This window comes from Pseudorca crassidens, chromosome 10 (assembly GCF_039906515.1).
Source record: "Pseudorca crassidens isolate mPseCra1 chromosome 10, mPseCra1.hap1, whole genome shotgun sequence".
Classification (NCBI taxonomy): Eukaryota; Metazoa; Chordata; class Mammalia; order Artiodactyla; family Delphinidae; genus Pseudorca; species Pseudorca crassidens.
Window position 1 is genome coordinate 37,537,023 of NC_090305.1, and position 17,443 is coordinate 37,554,465.

General features: G+C 45.2%; 1 protein-coding gene across 8 annotated transcripts in view; it reads right to left on the bottom strand.

Moving 5' to 3' along the window:
- The window catches only part of CMTR1 (cap methyltransferase 1), a 59,756-nt gene that overhangs the window by 26,530 nt on the left and 15,783 nt on the right, over positions 1 to 17,443 (bottom strand). For 4 of the 8 annotated variants that reach the window (XM_067753119.1, XM_067753113.1, XM_067753115.1 and 1 more), the window contains exons 5-13: positions 14,996 to 15,088; positions 13,519 to 13,590; positions 12,286 to 12,419; positions 12,095 to 12,167; positions 6,877 to 7,075; positions 5,996 to 6,114; positions 3,872 to 3,968; positions 3,418 to 3,550; positions 2,554 to 2,733 (exon numbers count right to left, since the gene is read on the bottom strand). In XM_067753119.1, coding sequence (XP_067609220.1) covers positions 2,554 to 2,733; positions 3,418 to 3,550; positions 3,872 to 3,968; positions 5,996 to 6,114; positions 6,877 to 7,075; positions 12,095 to 12,167; positions 12,286 to 12,419; positions 13,519 to 13,590; positions 14,996 to 15,088 — 1,100 coding nt within the window. The remainder of the gene's footprint in view (positions 1 to 2,553; positions 2,734 to 3,417; positions 3,551 to 3,871; positions 3,969 to 5,995; positions 6,115 to 6,876; positions 7,076 to 12,094; positions 12,168 to 12,285; positions 12,420 to 13,518; positions 13,591 to 14,995; positions 15,089 to 17,443) is intronic. The other 4 variants (XM_067753114.1, XM_067753117.1, XM_067753116.1 and 1 more) reach the window with 3 other exon arrangements.

Genomic DNA, 17,443 nt, shown 5'->3' on the forward strand with positions numbered 1-17,443 from the left:
GTAAAGTAGCAGGATACAAAATTAATGCACAGAAATCTCTTGTATTCCTATACATTAATGATGAAAAATCTGAACGAGAAATTAAGGAAACACTCCCATTTACCACTGCAACAAAAAGAATAAAATACCTAGGAATAAACCTACCTAAGGAGACAAAAGACCTGTATGCAGAAAACTATAAGACACTGATGAAAGAAATTAAGGATGATACAAACAGGTGGAGAGATATACCATGTTCTTGGATTGGAAGAATCAACATTGTGAAAATGACTATACTACCCAAAGCAATCTACAGATTCAATGCAATCCCTATCAAACTACTAATGGCATTTTTCACAGAACTAGAACAAAAAATTTCACAATTTGTATGGAAACACAAAAGACCCCGAATAGCCAAAGCAATCTTGAGAAAGAAAAACAGAGCTGGAGGAATCAGGCTCCTGGACTTCAGATTGTACTACAAAGCTACAGTAATCAAGACAGTATGGGACTTCCCTCGTAGCACAGTGGTTAGGAATCTGCCTCCCAATGCAGGGGACACGGGTTTGAGCCCTGGTCCAGGAAGATCCCACATGCTGCGGAGCAACTAAGCCTGTGCGCCACAACTACTGAGCCTGTGCTCTAGAGGCCACAGCCACAACTACTGAGCCCACGTGCTGCAACTACTGAAGCCCGCGTGCCTAGAGCCCGTGCTCCACAACAAGAGAAGCCACCGCAATGAGAAGCCCGCGCACGGCAATGAAGAGTAGCTCCCGCTTGCTGAAACCAGAGAAAGCCTGTGCGTAGCAACGAAGACCCAACACAGCCAAAAACAAATTTAAAAAACAAACAAAAAAAAGACAGTATGGTACTGGCACAAAAACAGAAATATAGATCAATGGAACAGGCTAGAAAGCCCAGAGATAAACCCACACACATATGGTCACCTTATTTTTGATAAGGGAGGCAAGAACATACAATGGACAAAAGACAGCCTCTTCAATAAGTGGTGCTGGGAAAACTGGACAGCTACATGTAAAAGAATGAAATCAGAACATTCTCTAACACCATACACAAAAATAAACTCAAAATGGATTAAAGACCTAAATGTAAGGCCAGACACTATAAAACTCTTAGAGGAAAACATAGGCAGAACACTCTATGACATAAATCACAGCAAGGTCCTTTTTGACCCACCCCCTAGAGAAATGGAAATAAGAAAAAAAATAAACAAATGGGACCTAATGAAACTTAAAAGCTTCTGCACAGCAAAGGAAACCATAAACAAGATGAAAAGACAACCCTCAGAACAGGAGAAAATATTTGCAAATGAAGCAACTGACAAAGGATTAATCTCCAAAATTTACAAGCAGCTCATGCAGATCAATATCAAAAAAACAAACAACCCAATCCAAAAATGGGCAGAAGACCTAAACGGACGTTTCTCCAAAGAAGATATACAGATTGCCAACAAACACATGAAAGAATGCTCAACATCACTAATCATTAGAGAAATGCAAATCAAAACTACGATGAGGTATCACCTCACACCAGTCAGAATGTCCATAATCAAAAAATCTACAAACAATAAAAGCTGGAGAGGGTGTGGAGAAAAGGGAACCCTCTTGCACTGTTGGTGGGAATGTAAATTGATACAGCCACTATGGAGAACAGTATGGAGGTTCCTTTAAAAACTAAAAATAGAACTATCATATGACCCAGCAATCCCCCTACTGGGCATATACCCTGAGAAAACCATAATTCAAAAAGAATCATGTACCACAATGTTCACTGCAGCTCTATTTACAATAGCCAGGACATGGAAGGAACTTCTCTGGGAGACTTGGGATTGTACTCTTAGAAATGACCTTTACAACACCTGTTTGGCTCCCCTAAGAAAGCACTTCTATTGATTCATTGCCACTATACAACTCTCCAGCCTATCTAGAAAACTGTTCAATAAGGCTTGCCCACTTAGCAAACTGAGCCAACTGTCACAACTTTAAATTATCACCACTAACGGGGAAGGGGGAAAACAATTAATGAAGGTTAAAAAAAAAACAAAAACCAGCATTCACATGGCCTATTTGGGGAACTCATGGACTGGCAAAAGCTTTGGTAACAGAAATTTCCAAAGCATGTTATATACTTGCTTTCCAGCCGTCTGTTGCTTCCAACCAGGGGACTTCACAGGGCAACAAACTATGATGGCCTTTTACAAATGGAAGCAATTAAAGGGAAATTACTCCTTCCTCTGAGGACACAGAACAAGTCTGCTCTCTGTCAGCTTTCACTATCATACTGAGGCTCCCATGGGCAGGGGTATGCCAGCCAGGCTCCCACTGGCCACCCTTGTGGCAGGGCATGGGAGCAGGATGAAAGTCCTCAAGGTACCCAAAGTCCCAGGGAGCCCTGGAATAAGCAGACCAATCCCAGTTACCAATTTTTCAAAATTAACAAAGTGATACAAAGAGCTGGTCATTCAGTCCTTCATTCTCTGGTCTTTCTTGATAGCCCAGTGGTGCCAGCAAAAAAAAAAGAAACAAAGAAAAAAAAACACATTGGTTTGCTTACCTTTCATTGGACCGTATCACATAGTCAGTAAATTCATGGTCTCCCTTGATCACCTCCAAGGGGACCACAAGGTTGACGTCGGAATCGGTGTTCCGCAGCTGGTTGAGTTTAATATTGACTGAGAAGAGGTAATCCCGCACGTCATCGATGCCCACCTTCAGGCCCTTGCACACCACATACCTGGCAGGAGATACCCTGTCACTCCACTGAGCAAGGGCTTCCCTCACTTTTCCCTTCCCCAATCCCCTTGCTGAGTCGTGAAGCTCTTGGCTAGGCACAAAGAACAGCACAGTCTGTGTGTTGCAAAGTTCACCTCAAATCCTTTCTTTTTATGTTGGGCTGTATTTCTACTCTCTATGGCTGTGGTTCCCAACTGCCCTGTGCCAGGTTGGCTGCACCATCGTCACCTGGGAAGTCTGTTAAGTTAAAGACAATCAGACTCTCCAGGGACAGGGCCCAGAAATCTGTGTTTTTAACAAGCCACTTAGAAATTCGGATTGGCCACATCTTCTCTCACATCGTGTATGGACACTGTGTCCCACCTGGGACACCAACAGTGACTCTGGCTAGTGGCCCACTTAGTCCCTCCAGGTGACCGTTCTATTGGTCTCCTTCTCCCTCCCGGGCCAAGCCAAGGGTTGCCCACGTAAGTGTGGTGAATAAGGTTTGTGGAAAAGGAGGCAGAGGCTGACGGGTACATTGAAGAACCATTAAAATCCAAATCCTGACTCCTCTTGGCTCCAATCACTTTTTTTAAGTCAAGGTTTTTAATGTAGCTTGAGTGGTCATGCCAGAGATGCACCAGGATTTGCTGTTCTGACATTTAGCCAACTAGTCTGATTAAAATGGACAGGAAAGTCTCACCTCTCTGAGTTGGCAGGACGGCTGGTGATCGGCTTAAAGAGACATACTCGTTCAAAGCAGCAGTACAGCAGGTAGATGAGCCCCACACTGAAAGGTGTGAAGAGGTCAAAGGTTTTACAGATGAAGTGGCCTCCTAGATGAGAGAGAAAACACCAGTAGCAGTCAGCAGCTTCCATTCCACAAGGTGGGTAAGGCAGTCTCAGGGAGTATGACAAAGTCAGGGACCCAGCAGCTGGGTCCATTAAAGTCACAGGCAATATAAGGGAAGACTCAGTTTTAGAGGGGACTTTGGGGATTCTATGGCACTTTTTCCCCTAAATTCCTCATTCAGCCACCTGTCACCTAATATAAGCAGATTGTTTTTTAACTTCCAAGCCAACCCCTATACATGCTCTTGTCCAACAGGGCCTCTAAGAGGTGGGTCCGGGTGGGGAGACAGCAGAGGCAGTGTCACCTGTCCGGACAACGGACAGCGCCATGAGGAACTGACAGAGCAGCAGCTGTTTGCTGAGGATCTCCTGCAGGTTCTCCTGTCCCTCCACTGAGAAACCCTGAAATGAGAGCACAAGGATCAGGGTAGAAAACAGAAGTGATGAGGACTGAAAAGAGTACCCCCTACCTCATCTTCTGTGAGATTTCTTGAAGTGTTTTCATTGATCTCCACCATCTGACCGATAAAGATACAGCTCGGTGTTTAGATTCTTCGGCGTGGTCACATGGCTCACTGTGGTGAAGACAGCACCTGGGACCCAGGCCTGACTACTGAGCCAGTGCTGTTTTCCTGCTCTATCACTCCCGGGGATGGAAACAAGTCTGCTCCTCCAAGGAGATGGTCCAGAAAATTTTAAAACTCACGTGGGAATCCAAGGGAAGAGTATGGCAGAACAGAGTCAAAATACGCTAGTCACAGGCCAACTACAAGATAGGAAACTAAATGCCCTGGTGAATCCAGTGAGATCCAGGGAGTACATGTGGCCTGAAACTCTGCAAATGGGTTTGCTCAGTTGTGGGCTGACCACCGAACAGGCCCCAATCTGGTGACAGGAGAAAAGTTAGCATAACTCTGACAGTCACAGTAATCTCTTTCTCTGCAGACCAAGGATTTATTCACAAAACCCCCTTTCCTGTCCCAAGACCATGAAGCCTCTCCCTCCAGCTGGCAGTGTCTCTGGCCAGGGTGTTTGTTCAAAGAATGTACACTGCTATTCTTGGAGTGGTCTCCCTCTCTGTGAGATCCCAGCAGGGAGCAGACAGCCATGCTCACACAGAAGTGAAGGAGGCCAGGGGCTGTGATAGGAAGAGAGGGGAGTTGTTGTTTAATGGGTACAGAGTTTCAATTTTGCAAAATGAAAAAGTTTTGGAGATCTGTCTCACAATAGTGTGAATATACTTAACACTACTGAACTGTAAACTTAAAAACGGTTGCAATGGTAAATTTTACATTATGTGTTTTTCATCACAATAATTAAGAAAAGTAAAGAGGCTGGCCTCCATTAAGCTGGGCCCAGCCTGGCCAGGTCTCCAGAATCAAAAATGTTTAGCAACGTCTTCCAGATTTACAGATGCTTCTTAAAATGCATGTCTGTTTATAGGGGAAACAGACAAACAAATAAATCAGCCACACAGGTCACCAGTCTAAGCTGCCTAAGCCAGAAGGACAATCCTTGAGTTTGCCACTCTGGCTGACAAACTGCAAGGCTGCCTGCCTCCCAAGCACTATCAGATCCCTCAAGCACAGGTGAAGCAGCCCCTCCCTCCCCTCCACCCAAGCCTGTCTATCTGTTGTCGCCTGCTGTGCACAAAGCTTTGGTGAGCGAGGTGCATGTTCAGATCCTGTGCTGATATCCTAAACATTTCTTCACCTCTCCACAGGGCTACTGCTTGAAAGGCTACCCAAGGGGCTCCAGAGGCTCTTCTCAACTCTGGCCATGTGACCCTGGTGCAACTGCGACTTCTCTGACCCTCCTCTACACTAATTTGTGGCTCATTCCAGAAAAGACTACCTGCAGCATCAGATTACTAGGTGAGAAAGCTGCAGGGGACTTGCCTCTATACATCAAATACCTGCCCAAGAAACAGGCGACGTGAATATTCACTGTAGCCCAGTGATTGACCGAGCCTCCTGTGGAGTCCCGGAGGACTCCTTTGAGCTGCTGCCTTCGGTTATACGGTCACCTATTAGCCCATCCAGAGGCTTAGGAGCGGCCATGTGTAGACAGCCTCTACCAGGAGCAGCACCCAGGTGACAAATGATGGGAATGTTCTTCCCGGTCAGCTCTGCCTAGCTCATCTTAGTCATGGCCCTCCTCTCACCATGTCTCATAGCCAGCCAAGGCCCTTTGAAGAAGTGAGCTGAGAAGGTCCACTTGCTCCAAGCAAAGATGCCCACAACATCACAGCCTTGACAAAGTTACCACTGAAAAGATGCACGAAAAGAATAAAAACATACATCACACATCCCTACTATCTGCCCTTCCAGGGCAGCTAAAGGACCAAACCAAAACAAACAAAACCAATTTTCAAGCCTCTAACATGATAAGTCCCTAAAGCATCACCCTATGAAGAGCAGGTCACCTACCCCATCAGCCATCAGAAAGTGGACACCCTTGCGATCTGTGTTATCCAGGACAAAATTCCGAAAAGCAGTGATGTTCTCTGGGCGGGTGATGTCTCCATCTCCATCGATCCCACCCTCACCTGACAAGACACAAGATTCACATTTAGCTCATATGCCCTGTGCATCCCTGGAGCTGGGACACAAGCTCTCTGGGGCTGTGAACACAGGTACCAGGTGTACCTCGAGGCCCAGGAGAAAAGCCCCTGTGAGGAGCAACTCACTGAAGGACCCATCATACAAGGCTGCCTTGCAGTGATGGACAGGAGGCAAAAACAGTGCCCTGCTATAATAAAGCAGAGTTCAGAAGGAGCTGACCAGCCAAGAGTCATCAACTGAAACAGAAGGTCTTCATACTCAAGATCAAAGTTGTGTTTAAAGCACCTACATTTAGGAACCAATATCAATTTCTTAATAAGAACTGTTAACAAAGGACTTAGGATTTGCTGCCAAATCACAAAAAGCGAGCCAGAGTGGAGGGAACTGCTGGAGGGCTGCTGAGCTGGCTGGAGATGGGTGTGGGTTTGTATGTGTTAATAACCCTGCCAGTTCTCAGCCGGAGATCAGGCAGTTTCATTATCTCCTGTCACCACAAGAGAAGAAAGGAGGAATTAATATGGCTCTGGTGAGAGTTTGCTTAGTGGAGTATTTAACCTGTACCCACAGGCCTGGGGTAAAAAGGGACAGTCTAGAGGGAACCGAGACCTTCATGACATTGGCTGGGAACCCCAGACTCAGAGACCTGGGAAAGAAAACATGGCAAGTGGATAATAACTACTTCTGACCTAAAGTCTCCAAAGAGAACTGCCTCTCATAGCCCCTGCTACCCTCCTCCACATCCCTACCGTAGTAGGGTTCGAAGAGCTCACTGGAGGCCGAGTAGAAGTCTTCCAGCTTAAAATCGTTAGGACCCTTCAGAGTCATTCCAAAGCCCTTTGCGTGCCACTTCTTCCTCCACAGCACATACTCCGAGAAGCCACCTGGGCCTGCACAGACGTCAGCAAAGTATAGAAGCTCAGCCTCCCGGTCCTTCACCAGTGGTTTCTGCAAAGGCAAGTGGAAGTCAGGGGAGGAAGGGAAAAAAGATGGCTAAATGGGGAGCAGGAAAGAGAAGGCAGGGGGAGTAAAATAAGCCTTTCAGCAAGCACAATGCAGAGTTCCTGTGGCCAGAGCCACAAGCGCCCAGAAATGTGTCCTCTGTGATCATTGCCCTCCAAAGTTTTTGCCCATCCCCACCTCAAACACCCCTGATGCCTTTCAACCCACCAGGCCTAGCTCAGACTCCTAATAAAAACATCTTAATGGGCATCTAAGTGTGCATTTTTTATTTCTCAGCATCTTTTCCTCAGCATTATTTCTCAGCATCATATCCTGCCTTACAAAAGTCCCACTGAGCAGAATATTCTAACCCCACATTACAGATAGGGAAAAAGAGACCCCAAGACACAAAGCGACTTGTTCACAGACAGTCCGCAGCAAAGCTAAATCAGAATCCCATCAGCCTGACCATTAGATGCAGGCCTTCCTGTCCAACCAAAGTCTGAGGGGCTCTCACATCACCCCCTCTCAGCCACAGGGCCTATCTTTCCAGATCATAGCCTCTGCTTCCCTTCTCCCCTACCTCTGAGGCTGTCCCTTTTTTTTCCAATTAACTTTTTATCATGGAATAATTTTAGATTTATAGATAAGGTGCAAGAATAAAGTTCGCATATACCCTTCACCCAGTTTTATTAACATCTTACATTGTCATTTGTCAAAATTAAGAAACTGACACAGGTACATTACTATTAACTAAAGTCCAGACTTGATTCCGATCTCACTAGAGCCCTTGTTCTGTTCCATGACCCCATCCAAGATACCACAGTGCATTGAGTCTCTTCCTTTTTAGCACCCCCTCCCTCTCCTGCCTTTGCTCCTCTGCTAGCCACGGCCTGGGTGGTGCATAGCTGGGAGCTGACAAGGTAGAGAGAACAGGAGACAATGGTGTGCAGCTTCCGGGCAGCCATCAGAGCACCCACCCACCTAAGGAATAACTAAATTACAATAATCATTTGTATTTTTATTGGATTATAGTTTTGGCCACTTGAGTGGCTTTAACTCTTAATCTAAAATGTTGGGAGTTCCCTGGTGGCCTAGTGGTTAGGATTCCCGGTTTTCACTGCTGTGGCCCAGGTTCGATCCCTGGTCGGGGAACTTAATCCCGCAAGCCATGCAGCACGGCCAAATAAATAAACAAAATAAAATGTATGCTGCGTGCAGACCTAGACTGTGTGTTTACACTTCTCTTCTACACACCTGGGCCCTAGATGATGAATTCTACTTGTCCCAACCCTCCACAGCAGAGAGGATAAACCATCTGCACTGGTGACAAGAGGTTGAGTTCTAGAGGGGGTGACTGCAGGGGACCCTCATGAACATCCAGCAGAAAGGGGCTAAGGCAGCTCAGCCTTCTCTCTCTACAGGTTTGGCATGGCTGGGTGCTTGTCCAGAGCTCTGTTAACTGCTAGATAAAGATCAGAAAGCTTCAGGGGAAACAGTTATAAGAAAGAAATGGAAATACTGATGCTCACGATCCAGTCACTTTCTAGGTGACAAGGGCCTTGCCTCTGATGATGGTTATCTACCTTTATCAAAACGGTGGAAAAGTCTCAGGAGAAAGACTTTAGCTAAAAATAAACTTCATCATCCTGTGACAAGCCCATTCAGCATGCTGGGATATATCAGTTCTTTCTCCCCTACCCCTGCCACTCCACCCTAGCATACTTTTGTTCCTGAGCCATCAGTTTTCATATTTTTGGATTATATTCATTTGCACACACAAAGAAAGACCTAATGGCATTTGCCGAGAATATTACGCGGCACTTCCCAGGCTGCAACGTGGTAGTGAGGCAGGGGTCACAATTTTAAGGCTTGCACATGCTAGAAAGAGTGAAAACATTGTTCCTCACCACTGGCCATGTCCTAGCCCCAGGCTCCAGTCTCTCTGGGTAAGCAGATGGCCCAAAGGAAGACTGGGAGAAGGAAGGGGAATGAATCAATGAAAGCATCTCACCTTCAAGAAGAGGGCATAAATATGATCTGTTCTGTGATTTCAAGATGTGTCATACCCTCACAGGCCACAGCCAGAAGGTCCTTTCATAGAAAGGACATCTGGGATTCTCACCTCTGCCATTTACTGGCTGTGCAGTCAAAGGCAAGTCCGTAACTTATGTCTTTAAGCTCGAGCTTCCTCAACTGTAAACTGGGACTAATGCAGATTATTTTTTAAGGCTATTAGAGGGTTAAATGAAGTACCATATGTCAAAGACCTTTAGAAACTGTACAATACTAAACAAATGTAAGATAACATTATATTCAACTAGATCAACCTCCTTAGAGTCAAAACTCTGGTCCCTTCCATCCTTCCGTCTTTGCAATGCCTAGCACTGTGCTCCACATGCAGTGGGCACTTTGTAAGTGCTGTCTAATTTCTTCTAAGACAGCACTGAAACTTAAAGATCTACATTCAGTTTTTGTCTCCTGTTACGCTTCACAGCCAATGTTTTCTTACCTCAACAATAACCCCAAGCACACAAGTCCCTCACATAACGTTTTGGTTTATAATATGCTTCCATATACCCAAACAATCTAAATTCCCTTCTTTCCCTTGTCCCTTCCAATTCTTGTTTATGATTTCTTTATTTCCCTACCCTAGCCTCTTTTCTCCTTTTTCCACAACCTGCAGAAGCAGAAACACACTGAAAAACCTCAGAGACCCTCCCTCTGGCTTCCCACCTCCAACCTCCTCACACTTTCCCAAGCTTCAAGTTCTCCACACTCTTATTCTGTAATTTGCCTGATGCAAGAGCCACTGAGAACCTAGCCAACCTGGGCATGTGCCTGGGGCTTCCACCACTCCCAGCTCTGCTGGGAGTGCTCTAGAGTGTCTCGCCTGAAAAACACACCAAGCCTGCCGGGCTTGGCTGTCACTCTGGTCCTTGGGGGAAAACAGAGGTGAAAAGAGAGAAGAAAACACTAGGAGCTGAAGAGAAATCACTTTTTATAGTGTAGTGCAGAAGAACATCTCTGAAAGGGCAATTCTCCATGGCCACTATCAATCAATTCAAGTCAAGAAGCTGCCTGAAGCATCACAAACACGGCTGCCTTTTCCTATGTAACTAATATCTCCACCCTCGACCTCAATGGGACAACCCTGATGCCTACTTCATTTTCCTGACAGCGAAAGAAAATAACCAGATACCAGCTGCTGGAGGCGTTTAACATTCAAAAGCCCAAAGTGATGCTGTGACTTCCCAGCGGCTTGACAGAGTTCCTTTGCCAGGCAGGGGTTTAAAAGAAATCATTTGGAGCTCAAAAAATTAAATCAACATTATATCAACCGAATTTTCTCAAGATGCTAATTCCAAGAGCCCTTTTGTGCAGCTTGCTGGTACTGTAAAATGGGGAGGGAGACCTGGGAGAGAAAAATAACTAAAGACTAGAGGGGTCCACCTACCAGTTTCGCCAGCACTGAAGTAGTAGTCAGGGTGAAGCCGAAACATTAAAGAACTTGGAAAACAAGTTTCTTTAAGCAGTGGATAATCGGGGCCTAGTAGAAGGAGGGTGAGTGAAGCAGAAACAGGTTTGGGAACAGCTGGCTCCTGGCCCCTTCACTGTCAGAGAGAACTAACTTTCTAGGACTGGGTAAAAATGCTTTGAAACCCTGAAGGGAATGTTAGAATGAAATTTCCTTTTTTCTTTCTCTATCATTATGGAGGGTCTGTGTTCAGAAAAATGACATGTAGCAAAGTAGAAAATCATTTTGCTCTACCACTTCTTGAGAAGGGCCAAAGACTGGTAATTATGATCCCACATAAAGCTTGTTCAGAGAGGCAGAAAGGGAAAGGGGCCATGTTTGAAATCACAGATTTTAGAGCTGGAACAAATCTTAAGAGTCTTTTGGTCCTACCCCAGCCCTCTGGCAGGTTAGTAGGGCTAATTTCAGAGATGAGGCAGCTGAGACACAAAGAAGGTATGAACCTAAGTGACACCACCTGCGACTAAGTGCTGCACTCCATGCCCGCCCTCAACCCTCACTGAACACAGTCTAGGTCTTCAGACACAATATTGATTTTAAATAGACCAGTGAAAGAACCCAGATACCCACATTTCATTCAACACTCAAACGTTTCCCAGAGTACTGCCCTCTCATATCAGAAACAGCAACCAAATCAGATGATGTCACAAGTTTCAATTTGGAACACTCACTGTAAGGACTGTATACAGTCATCCCGCAGTGTCTGCAGGGGATTGGTTTCAGGACCCCTGCAGCCACCAAAATCTGCAGATGCTCAAGTCCTTTATATAAAATGGCAGTGTACAGTCGGCCCTCTGTATTGGTGGATGCAGAACCTACAGACACGGAGGGCTGACTGTACTCAGACTCTACCTCATCCATGGTAGGAAGAAAGCAGGGGAAAGCTCCTTGGTGGCAACTGGCCTCCACACATCAATGAGCACAGAAAGGCTTTACAAACCCCCAACGCTGTACCCTTATCAGCTCTCAAGTCCACCAGAATTTCCAGAACACAAGCACCACAGGGAAAGGGGTCACATCTATCTCCTTCAAAATTATATTCCTGGTACTGTGCCTGGCACAATGTAGGGGTTTTGATAAATACACGTTTAATGAATGCAGGAGGGAGGCCTGTGTTCTAGCTCATGGCCTCATCTCCCTGCTCCCTAGGCCTATAGATGCACAGCTGCTGATTTTGTCAGGAATGCCCCTTCTCCACCCCTGCAAGCCCTGCTGCCTCCACTCAGAGTGAGCAGCAGGGTCTGCAGAGTTGGGGGGTGGGACTCAGGGCCTGAAGCCCTAGAGACAACTGCTTACTGGGGCACTCCTGGGACCACAGGGAAGCACTGTGGAACCCTACCTGAAGAGCTCAAAGCAAAATATATCTCTTTCACAAAATACATCTCTATCACCTAGCAGGAATACTCTCCTAGCACTGCACAAATGGCAATTTCTGAAGCTCAAGCTCATTTGGCACTATGAATTCAGAAGCAAAATCTTGTTCTCACCCCATAAGAGTCCCTCGGATTTGTAAACATGCGATCAAACACAAAATCCATGTTAGCCATCTTCATTGCCGCCCTGCAACAAAGCAAGACAGAAAAGTGTGCCTCAGTACCAGACATATGGAGAGCTAAGGCTCAAATGAAAAGGTAGAGCAGTGTACATCGGGGTGGGGGGGAAGGAAATGTCAGCAAACCTGTTTAGGAAGAAGACTCCTCGGATCATCTCGTAGGGATTGGCCCGGGTCCGAGCTCGCCGCATCTCCTCCCCATCCAGGACGTCAAACACGTTCTGCCCAGAGAGAATCAGAACCTGAAGGTGAGCATCACCCTTTGGGATGAAACAGGTGTCTTAATGAGCTTGAGGGGCCTGATTCACAGCCCTCTGAAGAGCTAGGCTCCTGCCGTATCCCAGTTCTGAAATGACCAGATGTGTGACCCTAGACAAGTCACTCAATCACTGACCCTCAACTACCTCACCTGTAAAATGGTACAAAATAAAAGGGAAGTAAGCATGTGCCTGGCACATGGTTAAGTGGTTAATAAATGGCACGGAGTCACCTCCTGGCACTGGTAATCCTCATAACAAATCTGCTTCTCCACCCCAGCAGTAACTTCCCAAGGGACCAGAGTTCTGATATGAAGGGTACCCAGAGACAGGGTAGACAAACCAAGACCAGAGTTTTCTGAGGGCACCTACCACACAGGAGGGAACCCTTCTCTGTTCTCTAATATTCTCTCTGAAAAAAGAAAGCCTCACCTTACCTGAGTTCCAGTCACCTTAAGGATATTCCCAACACTCTGCCTGCCAGAAAAATAAGCTCTGTGAAGCTAGTCTGAGGCCTTGCTTCTTCTCCAACCCATTTCTTCCTCAGAGTTTCTTTGGCCCATTCTGCCCCAGGCAATGCACTTCCTGACCCAAAGACAGGCCAAAAGACATCAAGGGGAGGGTAACACCAGCTACTTCTTTTAATTTTTACAACAACACTGGGAAGTGAGTATTTTCTCCCCAATTTATAGGTGAGGAAACTCAAACTCAGAGAAGCTAAAGCAAGTGGCCCAAGGTCACACAGGAAAAAAAAAAAAAAGCTGCTAAACTAGGATTTGAATTCAGCTCTATCTGATGCTACACAATGATTCTGAACCTTTCACTATGTCAGGCCCCCTTCAGGATTACAATGAACCGACCCACTGAAATTAAGTGGTTCCTTTCCTGGCTACTGATCACAGGGATAGCACAACACTACAGGGCAGGAGAGCTACCAGGAAAAAGGACACCTCACAGAAATGTACCAAGCTACCTATCTGATCTCAAGGAAAAATCTTAGCTAAACTTCAGCCTCCCCACAACTGACTCAAAAGAACAAGAAAAGCCCAGCACAACCCCTCACACAAAATCTTCAACTCCAGCTCTAGCCACGAGTCCTTACCTTACATTGCAACACACTGTGAAGCAGCTCTTCCCCACAAAACTCTGTTTCATCTTCAATAATCATCTTTCTCTACAGGGAGAAGAAAACAATCAATAATGACCACAAGCAACTGTATTTGGGGGGATGGATGGAGAAACTAGGGTTCTGAGTGAGTAGAGCAAAAGGGGCCAAAGAACATCAATCCCTGAGGGGCGGGAAAAAGAAAATCCTAAATCCCTCTGGCTCTAGTCCAGATGGCTGTGAGATGAAGCAGCCCCGTGGGTACTCTGACTAGAGCACCATATGCATACAAGACTCATGAATGCTGAGGCTGAGAAAAGCAAACAGGAAGGAGACATCCAAGCTGTCTGTCCCTAGAGTGTGGAGGCAGAAGGATGGGGAATGCCCCAAATGACAGAAGCCTTTCCCTCAACCAGGAAGCCTCCTGCTCTGTGATGAGTACGAAGGCAGAATACCAGGCACTGACCCGGTAGTGTCACAGAAAACAAGGGTGAGGGAGCCTCATGGGGATGTCAAGTCCAACTTCATGTCTGAGTGAGGCTACCTCTAAATCAGTGATGCTCAAACTTAGCGTTCTCAGGTTTACACTCTTCAAGATCACTGAGGACCCCCCAAAGAGCTTTTGTTTATATAAGAGATATGTGTATATATATTAGAAGTTAAAACTGAGAAAACATTTAAATATTTACTAATTTAGTTTAAAAGAAGATGGTATATTAACATAAATAACATTTTTATGAGAAAAAACTACATTTCCAAAAAAAAATTTATTGAGAAGAGTGGCCCTGTTTTCCATTTTGCAAATCTCTCAATATCTGGCTTAATACACAACAGCTAGATTCTCCTGTCCACATTTGCATTCAATTGGTCGTGATATCACATGTCATGGTCACTGGAAAACTCCACTGGACACTTGTGAGAGAATGAGAATGAAAAAGGCAAATAACTTTTCAGTATCATTATTAAAATAACTTTGACCTGGTAGACCCCGTGAAAGGGTCAGGGAGATCCCTGGAGGTCCCTACACTTTGAGAACTGCTCTCCAGACCATGCTGACTTGGTATAGCTATCTACTTTATTCTTATAATTTTCCAGAAGGAAATTAAATTTCCTCCGTAACAACTCCCTCAATACTTTCTGAGGACAGGGATAGTGCCTTTTCATCTACCTGAAACAGTGCCCAGCAGTGACCAGAATATACAGATGTATAATAAGCTACTCTAAAAAGCAACCAAGAGGAAGACAGAAGTTATACATTTCGTGCTGCCTTGCAAGTTAAAGGAGGAAAAACCCTGTCTGCCTCATCTGACAGGGGCATATCCGTAAAGCCCCTGACACACCCTCTTGATGCAGAATGCTCAGATTCACATTTTTCTTAAACTGTGAGTACACAGATGTACACAACTGACTTGAGGAGGAGAAAAGTCAGGAGATAAGTGCCAAGAATTCAGGGTACATTTTCCTGAAATCCTACCTTTCCCACAACCATCCAATCGCTCATTTCCTGAGTGTCAGGAATTTCAGTGGTACATTCTGGGAACCATGACACCTGCTCACAGGCACTGGGCTACAAACAAAAGAGAGGGAAGTAAGTCAGGTAAGATAGACCCTCAGGGCTATGCCCCAACTCACCAGGGCTTCCCCAAAACAATCAAGAGGGACTCAGAGTGAAAAGGGTCCAGGAAGCTGAGGCCACTAGCAGTGTCAGACATTAGAACTAAGAGCCAGAATTCTAAAGTTTAACTTCTGAAGGCCAGGTCCAATTCTGGATTGAATCCTAAGAAACTTCCCCAACTTACAAAGTTTCTTTCATTTGTTCCAATATTATTTGATGAATACCTACTGTGGGCTAAGAGCTCAGAATGCAGAGTTTAAAAGATATGGTCCTAAAAACAGAAATATAGATCAATGGAACAGGATAGAAAGCCCAGAGATAAACCCACACACATATGGTCACCTTATCTTTGATAAAGGAGGCAAGAATATACAGTGGAGAAAAGACAGCCTCTTCAATAAGTGGTGCTGGGAAAACTGGACAGCTACATGTAAAAGTATGAAATTAGAACCTTCCCTAACACCACACACAAAAATAAACTCAAAATGGATTAAAGACCTAAATGTAAGGCCAGACACTATAAAACTCTTAGAGGAAAACATAGGCAGAACACTCTATGACATAAATCACAGCAAGATCCTTTTTGACCCACCTCCTAGAGAAATGGAAATAAAAACAAAAATAAACAAATGGGACCTAATGAAACTTAAAAGCTTTTGCACAGCGAAGGAAACCATAAACAAGACCAAAAGACAGCCCTCAGAATGGGAGAAAATATTTGCACATGAAGCAACTGACAAAGGATTAATCTCCAAAATTTACAAGCAGCTCAATAACAAAAAAACAAACAACCCAATCCAAAAATGGGCAGAAGACCTAAATAGACATTTCTCCAAAGAAGATATACAGATTGCCAACCAACACATGAAAGAATACTCAACATCATTAATCATTAGAGAAATGCAAATCAAAACTACAATGAGATATCATCTCATACCGGACAGAATGGCCATCATCAAAAAAATCTACAAACAATAAATGCTGGAGAGGGTGTGGAGAAAAGGGAACACTCTCGCACTGTTGGTGGGAATGCAAATTGATACAGCCACTATGGAGAACAGTATGGAGGTTTCTTAAAACACTACAAATAGGGCTTCCCTGGTGGCTCAGCGGTTGAGAATCTGCCTGCCAATGCAGGGGACATGGGCTCGAGCCCTGATCTGGGAAGATCCCACATGCCATGGAGCAACTGGGCCCGTGAGCCACAACTACTGAGCTTGCACATCTGGAGCCTGTGCTCCGCAAAAAGAGAGGCCGCGATAGTGAGAGGCCCGTGCACCACGATGAAGAGTGGCTCCCGCTTGCCGCAACTAGAGAAAGCCCGCGCACGGAAACGACGACCCAACACAGTCAAAAATAAATAAATTAATTAAAAAACAAAAAACACTACAAATAAAACTACCATACGACCCAGCAATCCCACTACTGGCATATACCCTGAGAAAACCGTAATTCAAAAAGAGTCATGTACCAAAATGTTCATTGCAGCTCTATTTACAATAACCAGGACATGGAAGCAACCTAAGTGTCCATCAACAGATGAATGGATAAAGAAGATGTGGCACATATATACAATGGAATATTACTCAGCCATAAAAAGAAACGAAATTGAGTCATTTGGGGTGAGGTGGTTGGACCTAGAGTCTGTCATACAGAGCGAAGTAAGTCAGAAAGAGAAAAACAAATACCGTATGCTAACACATATATATGAAATCTAAGGGAAAAAAAAAAAGGTCATGAAGAACCTAGGGGTAAGATGGGAATAAAGACACAGACCTACTAGAGCATGGACTTGAGGATATGGGGAGGGGGAGGGGCAGGCTGTGACGAGGTGAGAGAGTGGCATGGACATATATACACTACCAAGTGTAAAGTGGATAGCTAGTGGGAAGCAGCCGCATAGCACAGGGAGATCAGCTAGGTGGTCTGTGACCACCTAGAGGGGTGGGATAGCGAGGGTGGGAGGGAGGGAGATGCAGGAGGGAAGAGATATGGGAACATGTGTATATGTATAACTGATTCACTTTGTTATAAAGCAGAAACTAACACACCATTGTAAAGCAATTATACTCCAATAAAGATGTTAAAAAAAAAAAAAGATATGGTCCTTGGGACTTCCCTGGCAGTCCAGTGGTTAGTATTGTGCGTTTCCACTGGAGGGGGTATACAGGTTTGATCCCTGGTTGGGAAACTAAGATCCCGCGTGCCCTGCAACGTGGCCAAAAAAAAAAAAAAAAAAACACATGGTCCTTAACTCAAGAGGCCTATAATCAGAGCAGTGGGGACACAGAGAAGTAAACATAGGAT